Source organism: Etheostoma spectabile, chromosome 16, assembly GCF_008692095.1.
Source record: "Etheostoma spectabile isolate EspeVRDwgs_2016 chromosome 16, UIUC_Espe_1.0, whole genome shotgun sequence".
Classification (NCBI taxonomy): domain Eukaryota; kingdom Metazoa; phylum Chordata; class Actinopteri; order Perciformes; family Percidae; genus Etheostoma; species Etheostoma spectabile.
Genome location: NC_045748.1, coordinates 7,475,737 through 7,491,450, shown reverse-complemented (window position 1 = coordinate 7,491,450; position 15,714 = coordinate 7,475,737). Strand labels below are relative to the sequence as shown.

Sequence of the window (15,714 nt, the reverse complement as noted above, 5' to 3'; positions counted from 1 at the left end):
TCACTAACCTCACTTTTCATGAATGTTTTCAGGGTGACAGGAGGCAGGGCAGATACGGAGAACAGGGTCGTTCTTTTCACCAGCATCACTCTGATGAAGAGGAAGACGAAGAAGGGTTCGCGGGCAGCCGTCGGAGAGGACCCTCAGTCGATGAGTTCCTCAGAGGCTCTGAGCTTGGGAGGCCGGTAAGAACAACGTGATAAGTGATGGATCTTTTTTTTACCTTCTTTAGTCCCAATGTTGTTTCAATGGACAACCTCTTACGTGTGTGTATGTTGGATGTGTGTGTGCATGCATGTCTGGGTGGTTGCATGCATACACTCCTTTGCCCGTGTCTCTTTGTGTTCATGTGCGTGTGTTTGCCCATCCATGTGTGTTTGGTGCGTGCATGTCTGTATGTATGTATGTGGACTTAAACAAATGCGTCTGTGTGTTTGTGTGTTTGTGTGTGCGTGTGTGACTGCCAAAAGCCTCACTATGGTCACAATGAAGATTATCACAGCGAAAGCAGCCGGGGCTCTGACCTGTCTGACATCATTGAAGAGGATGAGGAGGAGCTGTACTCTGAGATGCAGCTGGAAGAGGGACGTCGACGCAACTCGCACAACACACCCAAGGTGCAGTTCTTTGCACTTATTCTAAACCCAAGAGTCATAACCACCCAAATTTATTATTATTTAGTGAACTGCACAGGCACAGATACTTCAATTGAGACTGCTGCCTTGACATGCATTTGATGTGTTGTTAGTGTGTGTGCTGAGTTTAATTCAAATTCATAGAAATAGGGAGAAAGAAATCAGCACCATGGAGAGAAACAGAGAGAGCCAGACTGGGTTTAATGCTTTCAGGCAGCATATCAACATACTGGTACCAGAGCATTTTGATCATTTGATCTGGACCAATTTTTTATGCAATTAGTCATCAAAACTATTGCTATTTTGCCAACAATCTTCTCTTTCTTTAAGATACAATCTTCTCCATTTAGCTATGTGATATTATACTTGGTACATAGCAGCAGCCTGTGGTGTATGATACCGGCTATAAGTAGGATTGGAGGTAGTCTCGTTGCCAGACCTTCCTCCACAGCGCTCTGCAGGAAGGTCTGGTTAGTCCACACAACATTCTGAGATGGGAGAAACGTGCAACGTGCTCTGGTTCATTGGCGTTTCTTTAAACCAATACCAATCGTCTTGAGCGGCGCTAAGCAACGGACACAATGATGGGACCTCTGCAAAATAGCCTCGGGAAGGAACTTGTTTTGGTGGAACGTGTGTACGTTCAAACATTGTTTGAGGAGCAGTTCACCATAGTACTCATAAATCGGCCGGAGTTAAGAATGCCAACACAAAGAAAGCGGAAGGTGAGGGACACCTGGCGGAATATCTGGCAGCACCTGAATAGTTTCAGAAATGAAACGTCGCCGATATAGATTGGAGGTAGCATGGAGCTGCGCCTTACCACCGCCTGCTGGCACAGAATCAAAATACAGAACATCGTCACTATGCTGCAGAGAGCACCTTTAATGTTTCAGCTCTATGCAGAGAAATGAAGATAAACTGGGTGTTATCAGCACCTTGGAGAGAGACACAGAGAGAGACTGGGTTTGAACAGTTTAGTGCTGTGAAGGGAGACTACACAGTAACGTACGGTAGACAGTGCTTACTGATATCTTTGACACAATATTTTTAAATTCATTTTTTAAAGTATCATGTCAGTATTTGCTTAATTTTGGAATGTCAATATTTCTTGTGGGCTTGTGTGTGTCTGAGTGTGTGTCTCTGCGTCTGTGTTTTAGTGTGCCTGCCTTTGAGTGCTGCATGATTTTGTTAACATACAATTTGTCAACGTGCGTTATTTTCACATGCTGTTTTGCGAGAATGTCGATTTGTCTGTGAGCAGCTCTTGGATGTTTAATGTTTGCGAATTTCTTTGTGTTATGTTTATTTTAGACCAACACTCCTGCTGGAGGCCGTCATGATCGGGAGACTGGCCGAAGAACTCATCATGGCAGTTCCCAGCCTCAGAGACGACCTCTAATGGTCCCCTCCATTGGTCAGTATGGGCGGGTGGCTAGAGAGAGCAGAGGGGAGTGTCTTTAAGAAAAACATTTTTTGTGGTTGTTATCTTTTCCGTGCCATAGAACAGAAGTGTTTGTTGCTCTGTTAAAAACCATCACGAGCTTCTCTGTGTCTCCAGATCACCACTGTGTCTATGAACCATGCTCATGCCCTTCACTACCTGAACATAAGTTTGATCTTGCAGAGATTATTATGATGCAACAAGCTAACACTTTTCTTAAACCGCTGTACACAGTTGCACCACACTAAGATACTCTGATGAAGAATCTGACAATCACGACAGTAGTTTTCTATACTTTCCTGTGTCTATGTGTTTTTACTTTGTTGTCTAAGCAACAAAAAAATCTTCAGTTAACCTTTTGGGAGGGGAATGTTGAGATGTTGCATTGTAACCCCATCACCCTCTAACTGGTGTTTCCTGTAGAGGTAACCTCTGAGAATAACAGTGAGGGAAACCCCATCACCGAGGATGTATACTATGGCAAAGTAGCTCGGCACAGGACGTGGTCTTCCCGCAGGCACATGGGCGGCACCAGGTCTCCCCATGGTATGTGCCTGCAGTCCTGTTTCTAGCACCACAGCATGGCAACAAAAATGCCAACTGGCAAAAAAAACAAAAAACAGCAAGAAGTAGCTGTGGACACTTGCAAGTGCCTGTTTCTCTGTCTCAAATAATAATAGTTATTATTATGCTTACAGTTGAACAGCATGACTGCACTGCACTGAAATGGTGGACCCACTGGCAAGCCATACCTGTTGTCCAGGATGAACGTTTCCACAGTTGCAGATGATAAATGATTGATTGACTGCTCAGAGAATGCCTCACTCACTGCACTGAACTCCAGATGCCTGCTAAACCCCTCCCCTTTGTGGTACAACCACACCTACTACACTTTTAATGAGAGCATTCATGCATGAGTTTTTAAAGAAATATAAGTGGTAGACATTAAAGAATGACTACACATTCACTGCTTTTTATTTTATTTTTTGTAGATGTTTAAGTTTCTTGAGTATGAAATACCGTTATCAGTTGTTGGAAATGCAGTTATCCTTTTACTTTTTTTCTAGTACCGCATAAATACAATTACCAAACCTTCTGTAGCTTGGCATATGCTCACCCGGGAGCAATGCATTTCGCATCAAAATAAAGCTTTGGCCCAACAGTATCACACTTTTCCAGTTAGTGCATTTTTTCAAATTCAAATATATATGGCAGGCTTCCACAACAACTTTGTCACCTCTGCTTTAGACCTCTTGCGGCTACAAGGGTTGGCAATGTGTGGGAAATGTTTTGCTTCAAATCACTTTTACTCAAATGTTATGAAATGAAAATAGACATATAGAGTTGTATCTTTATTTTCCTTTAGGTTTCATGTAGCATGCATGTCTTGTGTGTTTCTGGTGTACATGAATCACACTCTGTCTGCGTATTGCACCATGGTTTGTCTTGCTTCTCATTTGTCTCACACTGCATTTTCAAACAAAAAATTGACAAAAGTATTGTGTGTGTGTGTGTGTGTGTGTGTGTGTGTGTGTGTGTGTGTGTGTGTGTGTGTGGTGTGTGTGTGTGTGTGTGTGTGTGTGTGTGTGTGTGTGTGTGTGTGTGTGTGGAGACTGACCACATATTTCTTCCTGCACGCTGATAGGCACAGTCAGACAAATCAGATCTGTCATGCAATGCAGCAAATCAATGAGACGTGTTGAGACAAATTGATCCAAGCAAGACATCAATATGTAAACATATGGACTTGCTTGCTTCATTGAAGTGTACACACTGTATGCAACATTTAGTCACCAAATGATTTCAAGTTTTGTTTCTGAAAATCTGTTCAATTTGTCTAAACACCACAAACACAGGCTTACATTTTACAGAAGACAAACATAAAAACTCTGTTCGCTAATATTAAATATTTCTACAAAGAAACAAAGTCTCCTCCAAAGTTCCTGTTTTGTGTGTTGGTCCACATACAATGGTTGCTCGTTGTAGTGATGCAGGATGATGGAATCTGTTGTCTTCAATCTGTTTAAGATGACTACAGGGATCGGGATCGCCGCTCTCCCACCTACTATGATGAGTCGGAGCCTGAGGAGTCTTTTCGGATCTTTGTGGCCCTCTTTGACTACGATCCTCTGTCCATGTCCCCCAACCCAGATGCAGCTGATGAGGAGCTGCCCTTCAAAGAGGGGCAGATCATTAGGGTGGGAGATTACAATTAAGATTAGTCAAACACGTTGATTTACAGAATATGCATTTTGGCTATGAACAAACACTAGAACACAAAAATTTGAAAATTGGGTGTCATAAATGGTTGTTTTAGTGCGCAGTTCTTTCGGACTGACTTTAGCTTGTTGTTTGTGCAAGATTCATGTGTATAGGTGGCAGTAAAAACATGTTAACAAATTTAAGTCTTGAATCTCTATTTTCTACCTTAAAACTCTATTTTACAGTATAATTTAAAAAAAAAACTTGCATCAGTGGTGCATCATAGTCATAACAAACAAATATTTTTGTACAAATTGTTCTGGAATTGACCTTTACATACTGTAGGGTTTGCCATGTTCATCCGAAAAGATAAAAAACCTGTAAATCACTAGCATGCCAGTTTTAAAGTGGGAGCGCTTAACATCACTCTCTTACTCTCTTGTCTGGCAGGTGTATGGTGATAAAGATACAGATGGGTTTTACAGAGGAGAAGTGAGGGGCAGGATGGGGCTGATCCCCTGTAACATGGTCTCAGAGATCCGAGCAGAGGACGAGGAGACCATGGACCAGCTCATCAAACAGGGCTTTCTGCCACTCAGCACCCCTGTGGACAGAATAGGTAGGCCTACTCACTCTCATGGACAAGTTAGACAGTTATGGAACTGCCTCAGAGTCGGTGGGGTTGAAAAGTGTGATTTGTGAATTGAAACCCAAGATGAAATACTTTGTGTCAAACGTGCCACCCATTATTGATTGCAGAGCAGAACAGAAGAGGCCTCCGTCGAGATCAGGCCTCGAGGAGGATGGTGGCTCTGTACGACTACGATCCCCGAGAGAGCTCTCCTAATGTTGATGTTGAGGTATCACTAACTAAACTGATAATGACCCCTCGCTAATCACACACACACTTACAGATCCAGGAAGTGCTGTATCAGACACACACAAACATTTTTATTTTAATTTTTAATATTTATTTGTATATGGATGTAGTGTAAACCTATGCCACACAACACAGCATTTATAGCTTAAGCTAATGTGCAAAGCCCATTCCTATAATAATATTAATCATAACAATGACAACAATAATATATATATTTTATCCAAAGCGACTTCCAATTAAGTGCTTTCAACCTTATATATGTATGTATATATATTATACTGTAAATATACATATATACTGTTTACATATACATATTATAATAATAATGGTATTCTTATAGTGGTTATACTCGGATCACATTCCTTGTATATCCCTTTCTGTATCTCTGTCTCCTGATAGGCTGAGCTGACCTTCTGTGCTGGTGACATCATGGCTGTGTTTGGAGATATTGATGAAGACGGATTCTATTACGTTAGTGCTGCTTGGCCATGTTTGCTTTCCTAATCGACATGTTATTTTTTTAGTCTGTTTGATCTGTGCAAAACTGGACCAGCAAGCCTTAATCTTTTGGTTTTATACAGAATAAATCATCAAGATATAATGTGTTCACTTTTAGAAGTGCCGGTGGGCAGATTTTTTATTTTAAGGCAGAGCGAGGCGAGCTGTTTCTACATGACAGTGGTATCTTCTCATGAAACTCTAAGCAAGAAAGTGAACAAGCGTATTTCCCAAATGTGGAACATTATACAGACCTTTCCTGGTTATTACTGTAACAGCAATCCGTTAACTGTAGGTTCCCAATGTTTGCACATTGAATGATTACAGGCAGGATCATGGGTGTCAACCAAACCAGTAGTTTGGGAAGGATGATGGATCTGTAAATGAAACCTTTTGAAACAGAGACATGAATGTAATAATAAAAAGGCCCAGGAAGTGGCAGTGTAAATTAGTTTCACATGCTGATTCTAGAGAACAAAAAGAAAGATTTCATCGATAGTGACCCGGTATGAGAAATTGAATGAGCCTAAACAGTGCATATACAGTATGACCTGTTGTGTAAACAGTATGAAACGCATCATGTTCAGACAGAAATGTCTCCTCTTCTCATTTCCGTTCCAGGGTGAGATCAACGGCCACCGTGGTCTGGTTCCCTCTAACTTCCTGGAAGAAGTGCCTGATGACGTGGAGGTGTATCTGACCGATACTCCGTCCCACTACCCCCAGGAAGAGCCTGCCAACCGGCCGCCTGCCAACTCTGCCACCACCGTCTCAGAGGGCAAACGGGTACATCATCATCGCCGCTCTCAGCGCTAGGCCCTGTGTTCATCCATCCTCCGTCCTCTCTCTTGATTTCCGTCTCTCTCTTCCTCCACTTGCCGTCTGTGTGCTGTTCATTGTCTGTGTTTGTCCATGTGGTGACAGTGGTGACTCTATACAAACTAACAAGCCCTCCCCCTTCCCCCTCCCTGTTGGAAAAGGGGACAAAACTCCAGTGTTAACACCTTTCTGAGTCTCAGAGAAAGGAAGAAGCAAAGCCTGACATGGACAGAGAGAGGATAGACTGTGGGAGCGCTGCGGGTAATTTATGCATGTAGCACTGGTTATGGAGGACTTGAAAAAGGCTCAGCTCGTTCCTTCCACAGGATAATTTGGTACCTCTTTGCACTGGAACACAAAATCAAATGGTGGTTTTTGTGTATAATAATAAGTGCTTTATTAACACATAACAATGGCTACCCAATGACACTGAAATAAAGAATTTGGGAGAAAATTTTAAAGATGAAAAAGAGAGCGAAGCATGCCTTTTTCAAACTTGATACATTTTATAATACCTTTATTGGCTCGACTGCTGTATTTCCTTAAAGAGGCTTTGTTTCTTTATGTATATTGCACACACATCAAATCTATTTTTCAGCCCTGTTGACAGCGGATATGCCATGTTTGCTTTGAGCTCAAGAGACAAAACTAATCGCAGCACTGATACATCCAAACTGTATTGTTACAAGAGAACAATAAAAGACAACATTGGATATTAAAAACATTATTTTTTGCGCTCTGTGTTCATGTGTTGGTGTTGTTGTTGACGTTGTTTTCAGTTTTCATAGTGGTGTTTTTTTTTGTTAGCGACAATAACTCTGCTGCCACATCTGATTTCTTTTTTGTTTTTCCTCACCCGCTTGGCAAAACAAAACAAACACACAGAAGAAGATTGTTCATTTCACACCATAAATGGCTCTGTCTGCCTTGTACAGTAAGTTGGCAACTTGAGATACCAAACTCGCGGCTCTAATGCGCACAGCTTGTGTGGCCACAGCAAGGCTTTCAAATGCCAATTCACATAATGGACGCACTTTAGTGTTTCTGTAATGCTCTTTTTTTTTTTTTACAGCAACATATCAGATCAGTAAAATCTGTCATTTCAAGAAAACTAGATTCATTTCATGATGTCAAAATACAAACTATATCATCTTATTGATGATGCAGACACAAACCTTTGTATCCAGCTGCTGCATTAGATGAGAAGCCTGGTATCTACAGTTGTGTCCCTGGGTGTTGTACTGTATATGACTGTACTGTATGTTTCCTCATGGCCTTCTGATGGTGGACTTCTCCGGCTCTGTCTTGTGCTGATGTCGTGCGCAACATTGATGGCTTCTTCCTCAGTGTTTCTTTTACATATGTACAACTTGTGTGTGTTTGTGTTTTATTTTACTATTTTTTTTATGAAACTATGATAGTAACTATAGATAGATTTATAGATAGAAGTGTTGTGCTGTTTAGCTTTTTAAAAATCTGTATTAAATGCCGATTGTGCTGGACAGCCATGTGATACATGTGCCATGTGGTAATGTTAAATGAGAACTAAATCAGTTATTTCCTAACCCATGACCTAACCATCAGTCGCATTAAATAGAAATAATAGTTTGAGATTTCCTGCTGATCAACAAACAGGGCCAAAATGTAACCTTGCTGGAGGTATAAATAATGCTTTTGAATTACAGGATCAAAACAATCAGATGTGTTACTCAACAAGTACAATCAGGCAACAAACAAGCAAGTAAGACGTCATAAGTCAGTGAATAATTTCTTAATTATGTGTTCAGGGAGTGCTCCTCAGCTGTGTAGAGGTTTTAGATCACAGGGAACTCAGGCTCAGAGGGATGTACGCTGCTTATTGAACAAAACGTTCACACTGCCTTCTGCATTTAAAGTAGTTTGATGAAGACAGATGGATGGATGGACAGACAGACACACAGATGGTAAAAATATAGATACATGCAGACAGACAGACAGACAGATAGAGGCCTAGTCTGCAGTGTAAAAGGGTTGCTTCTTTTGTAATACGCTGCCCCATGCCTCCACACCTCCCCAATCGCTTCTCTCCTCAGATTACCACAGAAACCACCGACACGGTCAACAACGACGCCACACCTGTCCGAGCGCCATCCCCGATTGTTCGGCCCCTCCTCCCAGGCACCATGAGACCCCTCAGTCCTACAAGGGGCCCCCGCATCCCTCTGGAATCCAGGGACCCCCGAGACCAAGATCTGGCAAACAAGAAGAAGAAAGGACTACTTTCCAAGGGGAAGAAGCTCCTGAAGAAACTCTCGCCTGTGAAATAATACAAAAAGGCACACATGTACTATACGTGTATATGCCAGGCTCTGTATATTGCATCCATACAATCAACTCTGATCCAACAACACATGACAGAGAAGATGTGAGCTTTGTCTCCTGGACTGCCTGATCCTATTTTAATATAACCAGTGATACAATTATTCATGTACGGTGATGGACACAAATCAATTATGTACAGTGCAGTGCCAAAATCAAGAGAGCGGTCACCTGCCGACACAATAACATACTACTGTGATGTATTTTAAATCAACGGATGGCGAAAAAAAAACAACTAGGATTTTCATGACAGTATTTTTCTGTTTTCTTTATCGTTACTTAAAGAAACTGTTCATTTGTTTCAAGCAGGGTAGCTGTGAAAACAAGGCATCTGGTTACATCTTCTAATGGGCTTTTTTTCTCCGCAATGAAACAAAAACATACATTTTTGTGGAGTATTGATGTCACTTCAAGGAAACGGAGACCTTACTCCTCTATGAAGATCTCAAATAGACTACACTGTTATCGAGGCATTCTGTCAAGCAATGCTGGCTGCTAACATAAAGGCTTTATTCTGTGCAATATCATAGAGAGGCGGTAGCATATGTATGTGGGAAGAAAATAAATATTTCCACTTGTACCTGTGATTTCAACAGAGTGGAGTTTTTCTGTGATGAAAGGCATTTAAATAAAAAAATAGAATAGCAGATTGGCAAGAGGGCATTAACGTCAGAGACACCGGGCGAGCTCAGCTGTCTCAGTGGCCTTTATTAAAACAATACGAGCGTGACATTGCTCGTTTGATTACAAGTTTGATTTACACCAGGGTTTATTTGTTTCATGATGGGTTGCTTGTGCTTTGTCATTTAAAAAAAACAAAAATTTAAATAAGAGTAGAGATGTTTGTTGTCTTCGCTGTCAAACTGTCATGAAATGCCTAGTTCAAGACAAAACTTTGTGTCTTCCTACTGCACAAAGGTGGGTGTTTTGATTGGTAAAAGACATGTTTTGTGGGTGTGTGTGTGTGTGTGCGCAGCAGTATGTGATGCATTCATGTTTTGCACCTTTCATGTCTCTTGTTCACTATTCTTTTCTCAAAGAGAGGCCATGCAGTTACTGGTCCTGTGTTTTAGGGATGTGCTTCTACCTCCATTGCCCGTGCACTGTTCAGATTTGTTGTCTCATGTTAAAAGGCTGTTAAAGCCTAATAGAAATTACAAATCAAAATGTCAAGGTGTGCATTGTTCACTGGTTATGTTTCATCAAGCTAAGGTCTGTGGAGAGAAACACTAACTGATTTCACATTTCATATCTGGTTGCTTTTATGTTCTACATGACTTGTACTTACAGTACTTAAGGACTATACCATTACAATTTAACATGTTTTACCATTTCTGGTACAGAATACATTTTGACCTTTTTCCTTTGATTTTGGATATTTTAAAAATGTATACAACAAGCACATGTAGTCAAAGCCTGAGTCTGCATGGAGACACTTATCAGTGATGTCAATTTTCTGTTTATCCATGTAGTTTGTTGACTCACTGAATGTCTTCTGACACCAACACACATATTTGCATTATGCCTCTAAAAAACTTGCAATGGGAAATGTCATCAGATCAGTGGAAACTACTTGGGTTTATTATATCCTGCAGACTGTCACACTGGCTGTCTATTAATTCAATTTATTATTCATTGTCATTCATTCGTTGTAAAATGCTCCAAAATCCAAAATGCGTCTTGAATACAAGATGGTTGAGTCTGCAGTGAGGAAATACTGAAATCTGAATGAAGTGTTCTAAGTGAATGACTGGATTTCACTTTCACTTTTTGTCCTTCAATTTATTCAGTTCCAATTCTCACACAAGTCCTCCAAAACACACATCCATATGGGGGGTTTATTCCTCCCCTCTTTCAGATTCACTTTCTACTACTTTCAGCCAGTAGTTCCAATTCAGCCTATATTAACATTAACATTTTTTTTATTTATTTTTTTGCTGGTTTTCACATCCAGGTAAATTGGAAAATCTGGAGCTTGGAGAGCAAACCAAATTCTAAATGAAAGAATGGAAGCCCTAAAATGCGCAACGCTACCAACGCTACCTTTGAAGAAAAAAGGGAAAACCTACCTCAGTTCTTGGCTTATTATAGTCATTGTACAAGAGTATAGAAATCATAAATTGGATTTTTTTTTTTTTTTAAAGCAACCTTGCATTACTAAGAGGAATACTGTACCAACGTTCTGTGTGCTGTGGAGGTGACTAAAAGTGCTCAAGAATTACTAACTGGAGGGATAGTCTCATAGCTTTAAAATGTAAAAAGCTTATCCTCTCTCTGTTTAGTTTTAAATATCCAGTAAATCCTATGTGTCTCCAGTTGTCCTTTATGTCAAGTTGCACTTGAGGGTTCTCTCTCCTCATCATTTCTTTACATTATTGATTAAATGCAATGACTAGAGAGGGTTTGCCAAAATGGAATGTAAGAAAAGTTCGGCTGACAACCGGTTTACATGTTTTTGGTTCCAAAGCTGTTTATGTATGCTTTCTCATTCACAAAGTCACAAAGTTGAGTAACATGGTGTCCCAAAACCAAATCCTTAACTTGTGATTGGGCGAAGAGTCTCTAAACGATGTAGCTCTTTTGTACTTTGGTCCATTTGTAGATAATTTATAAATGTTTCTAATTGATTTTACGACAGCCTTTTTGTTAGTGCACTGAGATTTCCTCTCCCTGTAACAGACTGCAAGCATTCTCCATAGTGTCCTTTGAAATCACATGTATCAGTCCACCGTATGTGCTTGCTTTGTGAATCAAAAAAAAAAGAAGAAAAAGAGACATCATTGGACAGTATTTATGGTGAGTCATTATGTGTGGGTGTGCATGTGAAAAAATACAACTTTTATAACCAAATTAAATTTGATATTTAAAAAAGAAGTCTTTGTTTACATTAATTTGTGTATGTTACACGTTTTCACGGAAGGTCAAATATTGCATATATATGTATACATATATACATATACAGAACAAATGTTACTAAGTGACTTAACATTCTGCTCTTGACCATCCTTTAACCATCAGTGTTCTAAATGTGGTTGCTAAGGGTCTGTATTCACACCTATAAATACATTAGATTCCTTTTATAAATCAACACAGTATTACGTTATCATAATGATTTTAAAGCTATGTAATTAATTCATAAGAAAATATATGTCTCATTGTAAGGGGACAAATGTACAACATTTCCAATAATATTTTCATATTCTGGACTGATGGCTTTCATAGACTTAGGTTATCTTTCTCATCACAGTGTCACACAATTTAATGACACTGGTATTTAGAAAAAATAGGATTGTAGACACGTAGCGCCCAACATTAGCACAATATAGGAAGTTCCACATTTGTCCTCTGATGGGCACATTTTAGTGACATAACCTGGGATTGTATATCAGGATCATGTCCATCGCCATTTTTATGGCTGCACCGAACAAAGCTAGAGAGTATAGACAGAGACTGAAAATGTGTTTCATAAGGTTTCTCTGCAGATTTGTTCACAATTATGGCACTCGGTACACTCTGTAAGACTGCACAGCCTGAAAATAAATCCTACTGCCAGTGGCTTTGGTTAGTAGTCAGTGTTGGTTGCCATAGGTTGCTTAATGGCACATCAACTGTCTGATTTAATCATCACCCAAGGTTGTAATTTGCTGCAACAAGTGGGTGGGGCACCTTTGGTAGCTCACCTCACGCCCACCAACCGAGGCTCAGTCCTCGACGCAGCGGCTCAGGGTTCGAGTACGACCAGCCATTTGCAGCAACATTAATTAAAATGACAAAATCAGGGTGGCGTGTGTTTTGTTAGAATGTTGATTAGGACATGTATGACAAGTTATATGATTTGACACACAGATTCATGCAGTTTATTGTACTACCGAGTGGTTAGCATTTTCATCTAAATGGGATATTCTCAACACAATTTTTGATTTTAAAGGACTTGAATTTTGTCAACTAAACGAAGAGGAGGGAATTAGTGAAGTGCTGTTAAATGAGATCTGGGTACAACAGATGTTGCCTCTCTTCCATGACTATTTTTGGACTGGAAGAGCCTGACAAGGCTGAGTCTTAAATCACATTTTAACTAGTGACTAGTTCAAAGAGATCCAACAAAGATGCTTGGACTGGATTAATTTGTGTCATTTCAGAAGTTTGAAATAAGAAATAACACATCTAACTACTCCATCATCATCATTGTTGTTATTTTTTGGGCATTTTAGGCCTAATGACAGGACAGCTGAAGAAGTGAAAGGGGGGAATGACATGCAGCCAAGGGCCCCGGGTCAGAGTCGAGCCTGGGCCCAGGAGTAAACCTCTGTATATATGGGCACCCGCAACTGAGCTATCCGGGCACCCATCATCATTATTTCACTCACTACAGTCCATTACAGCAAGGTAAAGGTTGTATGTATATATTTATAACTATATTACTTCCTCCCCTTTCCTCATGTTTTATATCTCCATTTAACCAGACACACGCCTCACTGTGTCACCCAATTTTACATGAAGGCAGGGAACATTCAAATGAGAGGCGAGCAGAATTGAAGTCAGCGTTGTGGGTGAATTATTGCTTCAAATCAAAAATGCAGAAAAACAAATAACCATCAAAACAACAGACAATAATAACGTACTATTCTTTTTTTCCCCATTTTACTTGGTGTGTGTACAGTATAACTGCCTGACAGGTCGCTGTTTATTGCTGTTATACTACAATCCTCAGGAGGGCAGCAGTGCTTTTCAGTTGGGTAGTGACAGACAGTGATTGTGACGACAACGAGGGATGTAACGTAGAAAGGGACAAAACCTGTGTCCCATCATATACAATTGGCTGATTTAACATTTGCTGATCACAGTTCAACAAAGTCACACCAAGCACGTAGACACATCATAACAAGTACTTAGATTCTTCAGCCTCCTTCTCCTTCTTATATACTATGTTTGTTTTTACCATTTGCCTAATTTGAATGTTGATTTAAACCAGAGAGAAGCTAAAAGACTGAGAGAATACTGCAGTTTTTGAGGAGGGTTACTTACACACACCCATTGTGCCCTCAGGGAGTCGCGAGAGAAAGGAGATTGAATTTGTAAATCAATGAATATTTGTTATGATGCTTCTAATATATTTGCCCTATACTCTCCTCTCTCCCTGTCCTTCCTCTCATCTACTCTCCCTCTCTCACTCCACCTCCCTTCCTTTCTTTTCCTCCCCTATCCACCACCTCCTCTCCTCCTTCCGCTCGCTCTTGCGCTTATTTTCCCCTCGCTATCCAACACATCTATATTTAGCTGTAAGTCTGTGGAGACCCTGAGGGCCAATGGATGTTTTAAAATTCTTGCCAGTTGTAACCTTTCTATCACTCGCTTTCGTCCTGCCTGCCACGCCACCAGAGGGGGGCACAAGGAGATATCCATCTTCTGCTGGCCCTTCTGAATATTTCACAAAACCTCAGAGTGCCAGTTAAACGCTCTACATCCATTTGACCCTTCTGCCTTAAGATCACAGCAGGGATCTCGCAGGTAAAATATTTTAATTTGACTTTGATACACCAAGAGACGAGTTGGAGATTTCTTTTGAAGTCTTTAGGAAACACTTTTTAAAACTTCCCTAGACCCATTCAGTAGGGGTATAGTAAAGAAGCTAAGGGGGCATGCACAACCATTGCCTTGCGTATAATAACTCTCTGCTTTCATTAAATATCTTAACTATCCTTCTATGAATCCATACGGGGCCAAATTAATCAGCTTGAGGTCTCCAGGGCACATCTTACCTTTGGGCCACTATTTCCCCTTCCTTTTCTCCTACTTTGTTATCATTGTGTATGTATTCTCTTATCTTTAACCTTAATGTACACATCAAGCATGTCAGATTGATCACACCATTCTCCAACTAGTCCCCAGGTTCAGTTTGTGGCAACATGATTGAACGCAAGCACAGGTGAATGTATCGCCGTAATATGAAACATACTCATTCTAATTTTGCTTGGTGCAAACATGGTGCTGTGATTTGACCTGAGGTTGTGTACAGTAAGATTTACATACATTTCTTCAGCACTTTCTTAACAAAAAAGATCAAGCTAGATCAAACTGAGTAGTTCACATGTGTGTCCATCCATTCCAACATCCCAGCGGGTGGTTTGAGGCAAGCCTCTTACCTGTCCCTCACTGCGCTCTGAGGGCAGGCTGACCACGGGAGGATATACCACCTGGCCGGTAACTCATTTGAGGCATCCTGCCGGGATGGAAAACTGATATTTATGGTTCCCGTGCTTTGAGAAGAGCATTCATGCATCTTCAGCGAAAGAATGTTGGCCGACGTCAGCGAAGAGAAGGAGCCTCGCCTTGGTGATTTATCTTCAGCTGAGACTGCTCGACATGGGAGACGCTCGAAGGGCGTCTTGGCTGAAGTACCCTTAGAGCTTAAGTACCATGAGTGTTGAAAAGACTGGCTGGCTTGCTGCCTCCTGGCAAGCTGTAGTACTAAGTTTTGTTAGTTACACAGGTGTAACGGCAACTTTATGTTAAGAGACTGTACTCCAGCACATCCTGGAGATGAGACTAGAGAACTCAGAAGTAGTTTCAATTGTCTTGGGTATTCTTCAACCACCTTTTCTGTGATTATTCTGTTCATGTTCCCCCCACTCCCATCGGATGCAGCATCAGCAGCATGATGCGGAGATGAGTTGATCCAATCCTTGTTTGACGGATTGATGAAAGTAAAAAAACAATAGGATTATTAAGATGGAACATTGCTGTAGTTCAATATCCATTAGTGAGCTTGACTACTGTCAGTTAAGTTGAATAGATCTACTAATCATATGATGACCCTAGTGTCAGGTCACAGATCACCTGGATGTCAACTTCCAGATATACTGTATGTGGACATGGTC

The 15,714-nt window shown here is 40.7% G+C and overlaps 1 protein-coding gene across 1 annotated transcript in view; it reads left to right on the top strand.

The window, feature by feature from the left end:
• Positions 1–11,601, top strand: part of rimbp2a (RIMS binding protein 2a) — a 66,776-nt gene extending 55,175 nt beyond the window's left edge. Inside the window, exons 17-26 of the mRNA XM_032540325.1 lie at positions 33–185; positions 471–617; positions 1,950–2,052; positions 2,503–2,625; positions 4,108–4,277; positions 4,732–4,900; positions 5,041–5,141; positions 5,561–5,632; positions 6,281–6,445; positions 8,551–11,601. Of these exons, the coding sequence (XP_032396216.1) occupies positions 33–185; positions 471–617; positions 1,950–2,052; positions 2,503–2,625; positions 4,108–4,277; positions 4,732–4,900; positions 5,041–5,141; positions 5,561–5,632; positions 6,281–6,445; positions 8,551–8,784 (1,437 nt within the window). The 3' untranslated portion in view covers positions 8,785–11,601. The remainder of the gene's footprint in view (positions 1–32; positions 186–470; positions 618–1,949; positions 2,053–2,502; positions 2,626–4,107; positions 4,278–4,731; positions 4,901–5,040; positions 5,142–5,560; positions 5,633–6,280; positions 6,446–8,550) is intronic.
• The last annotated feature ends 4,113 nt before the right edge of the window (positions 11,602–15,714 follow it).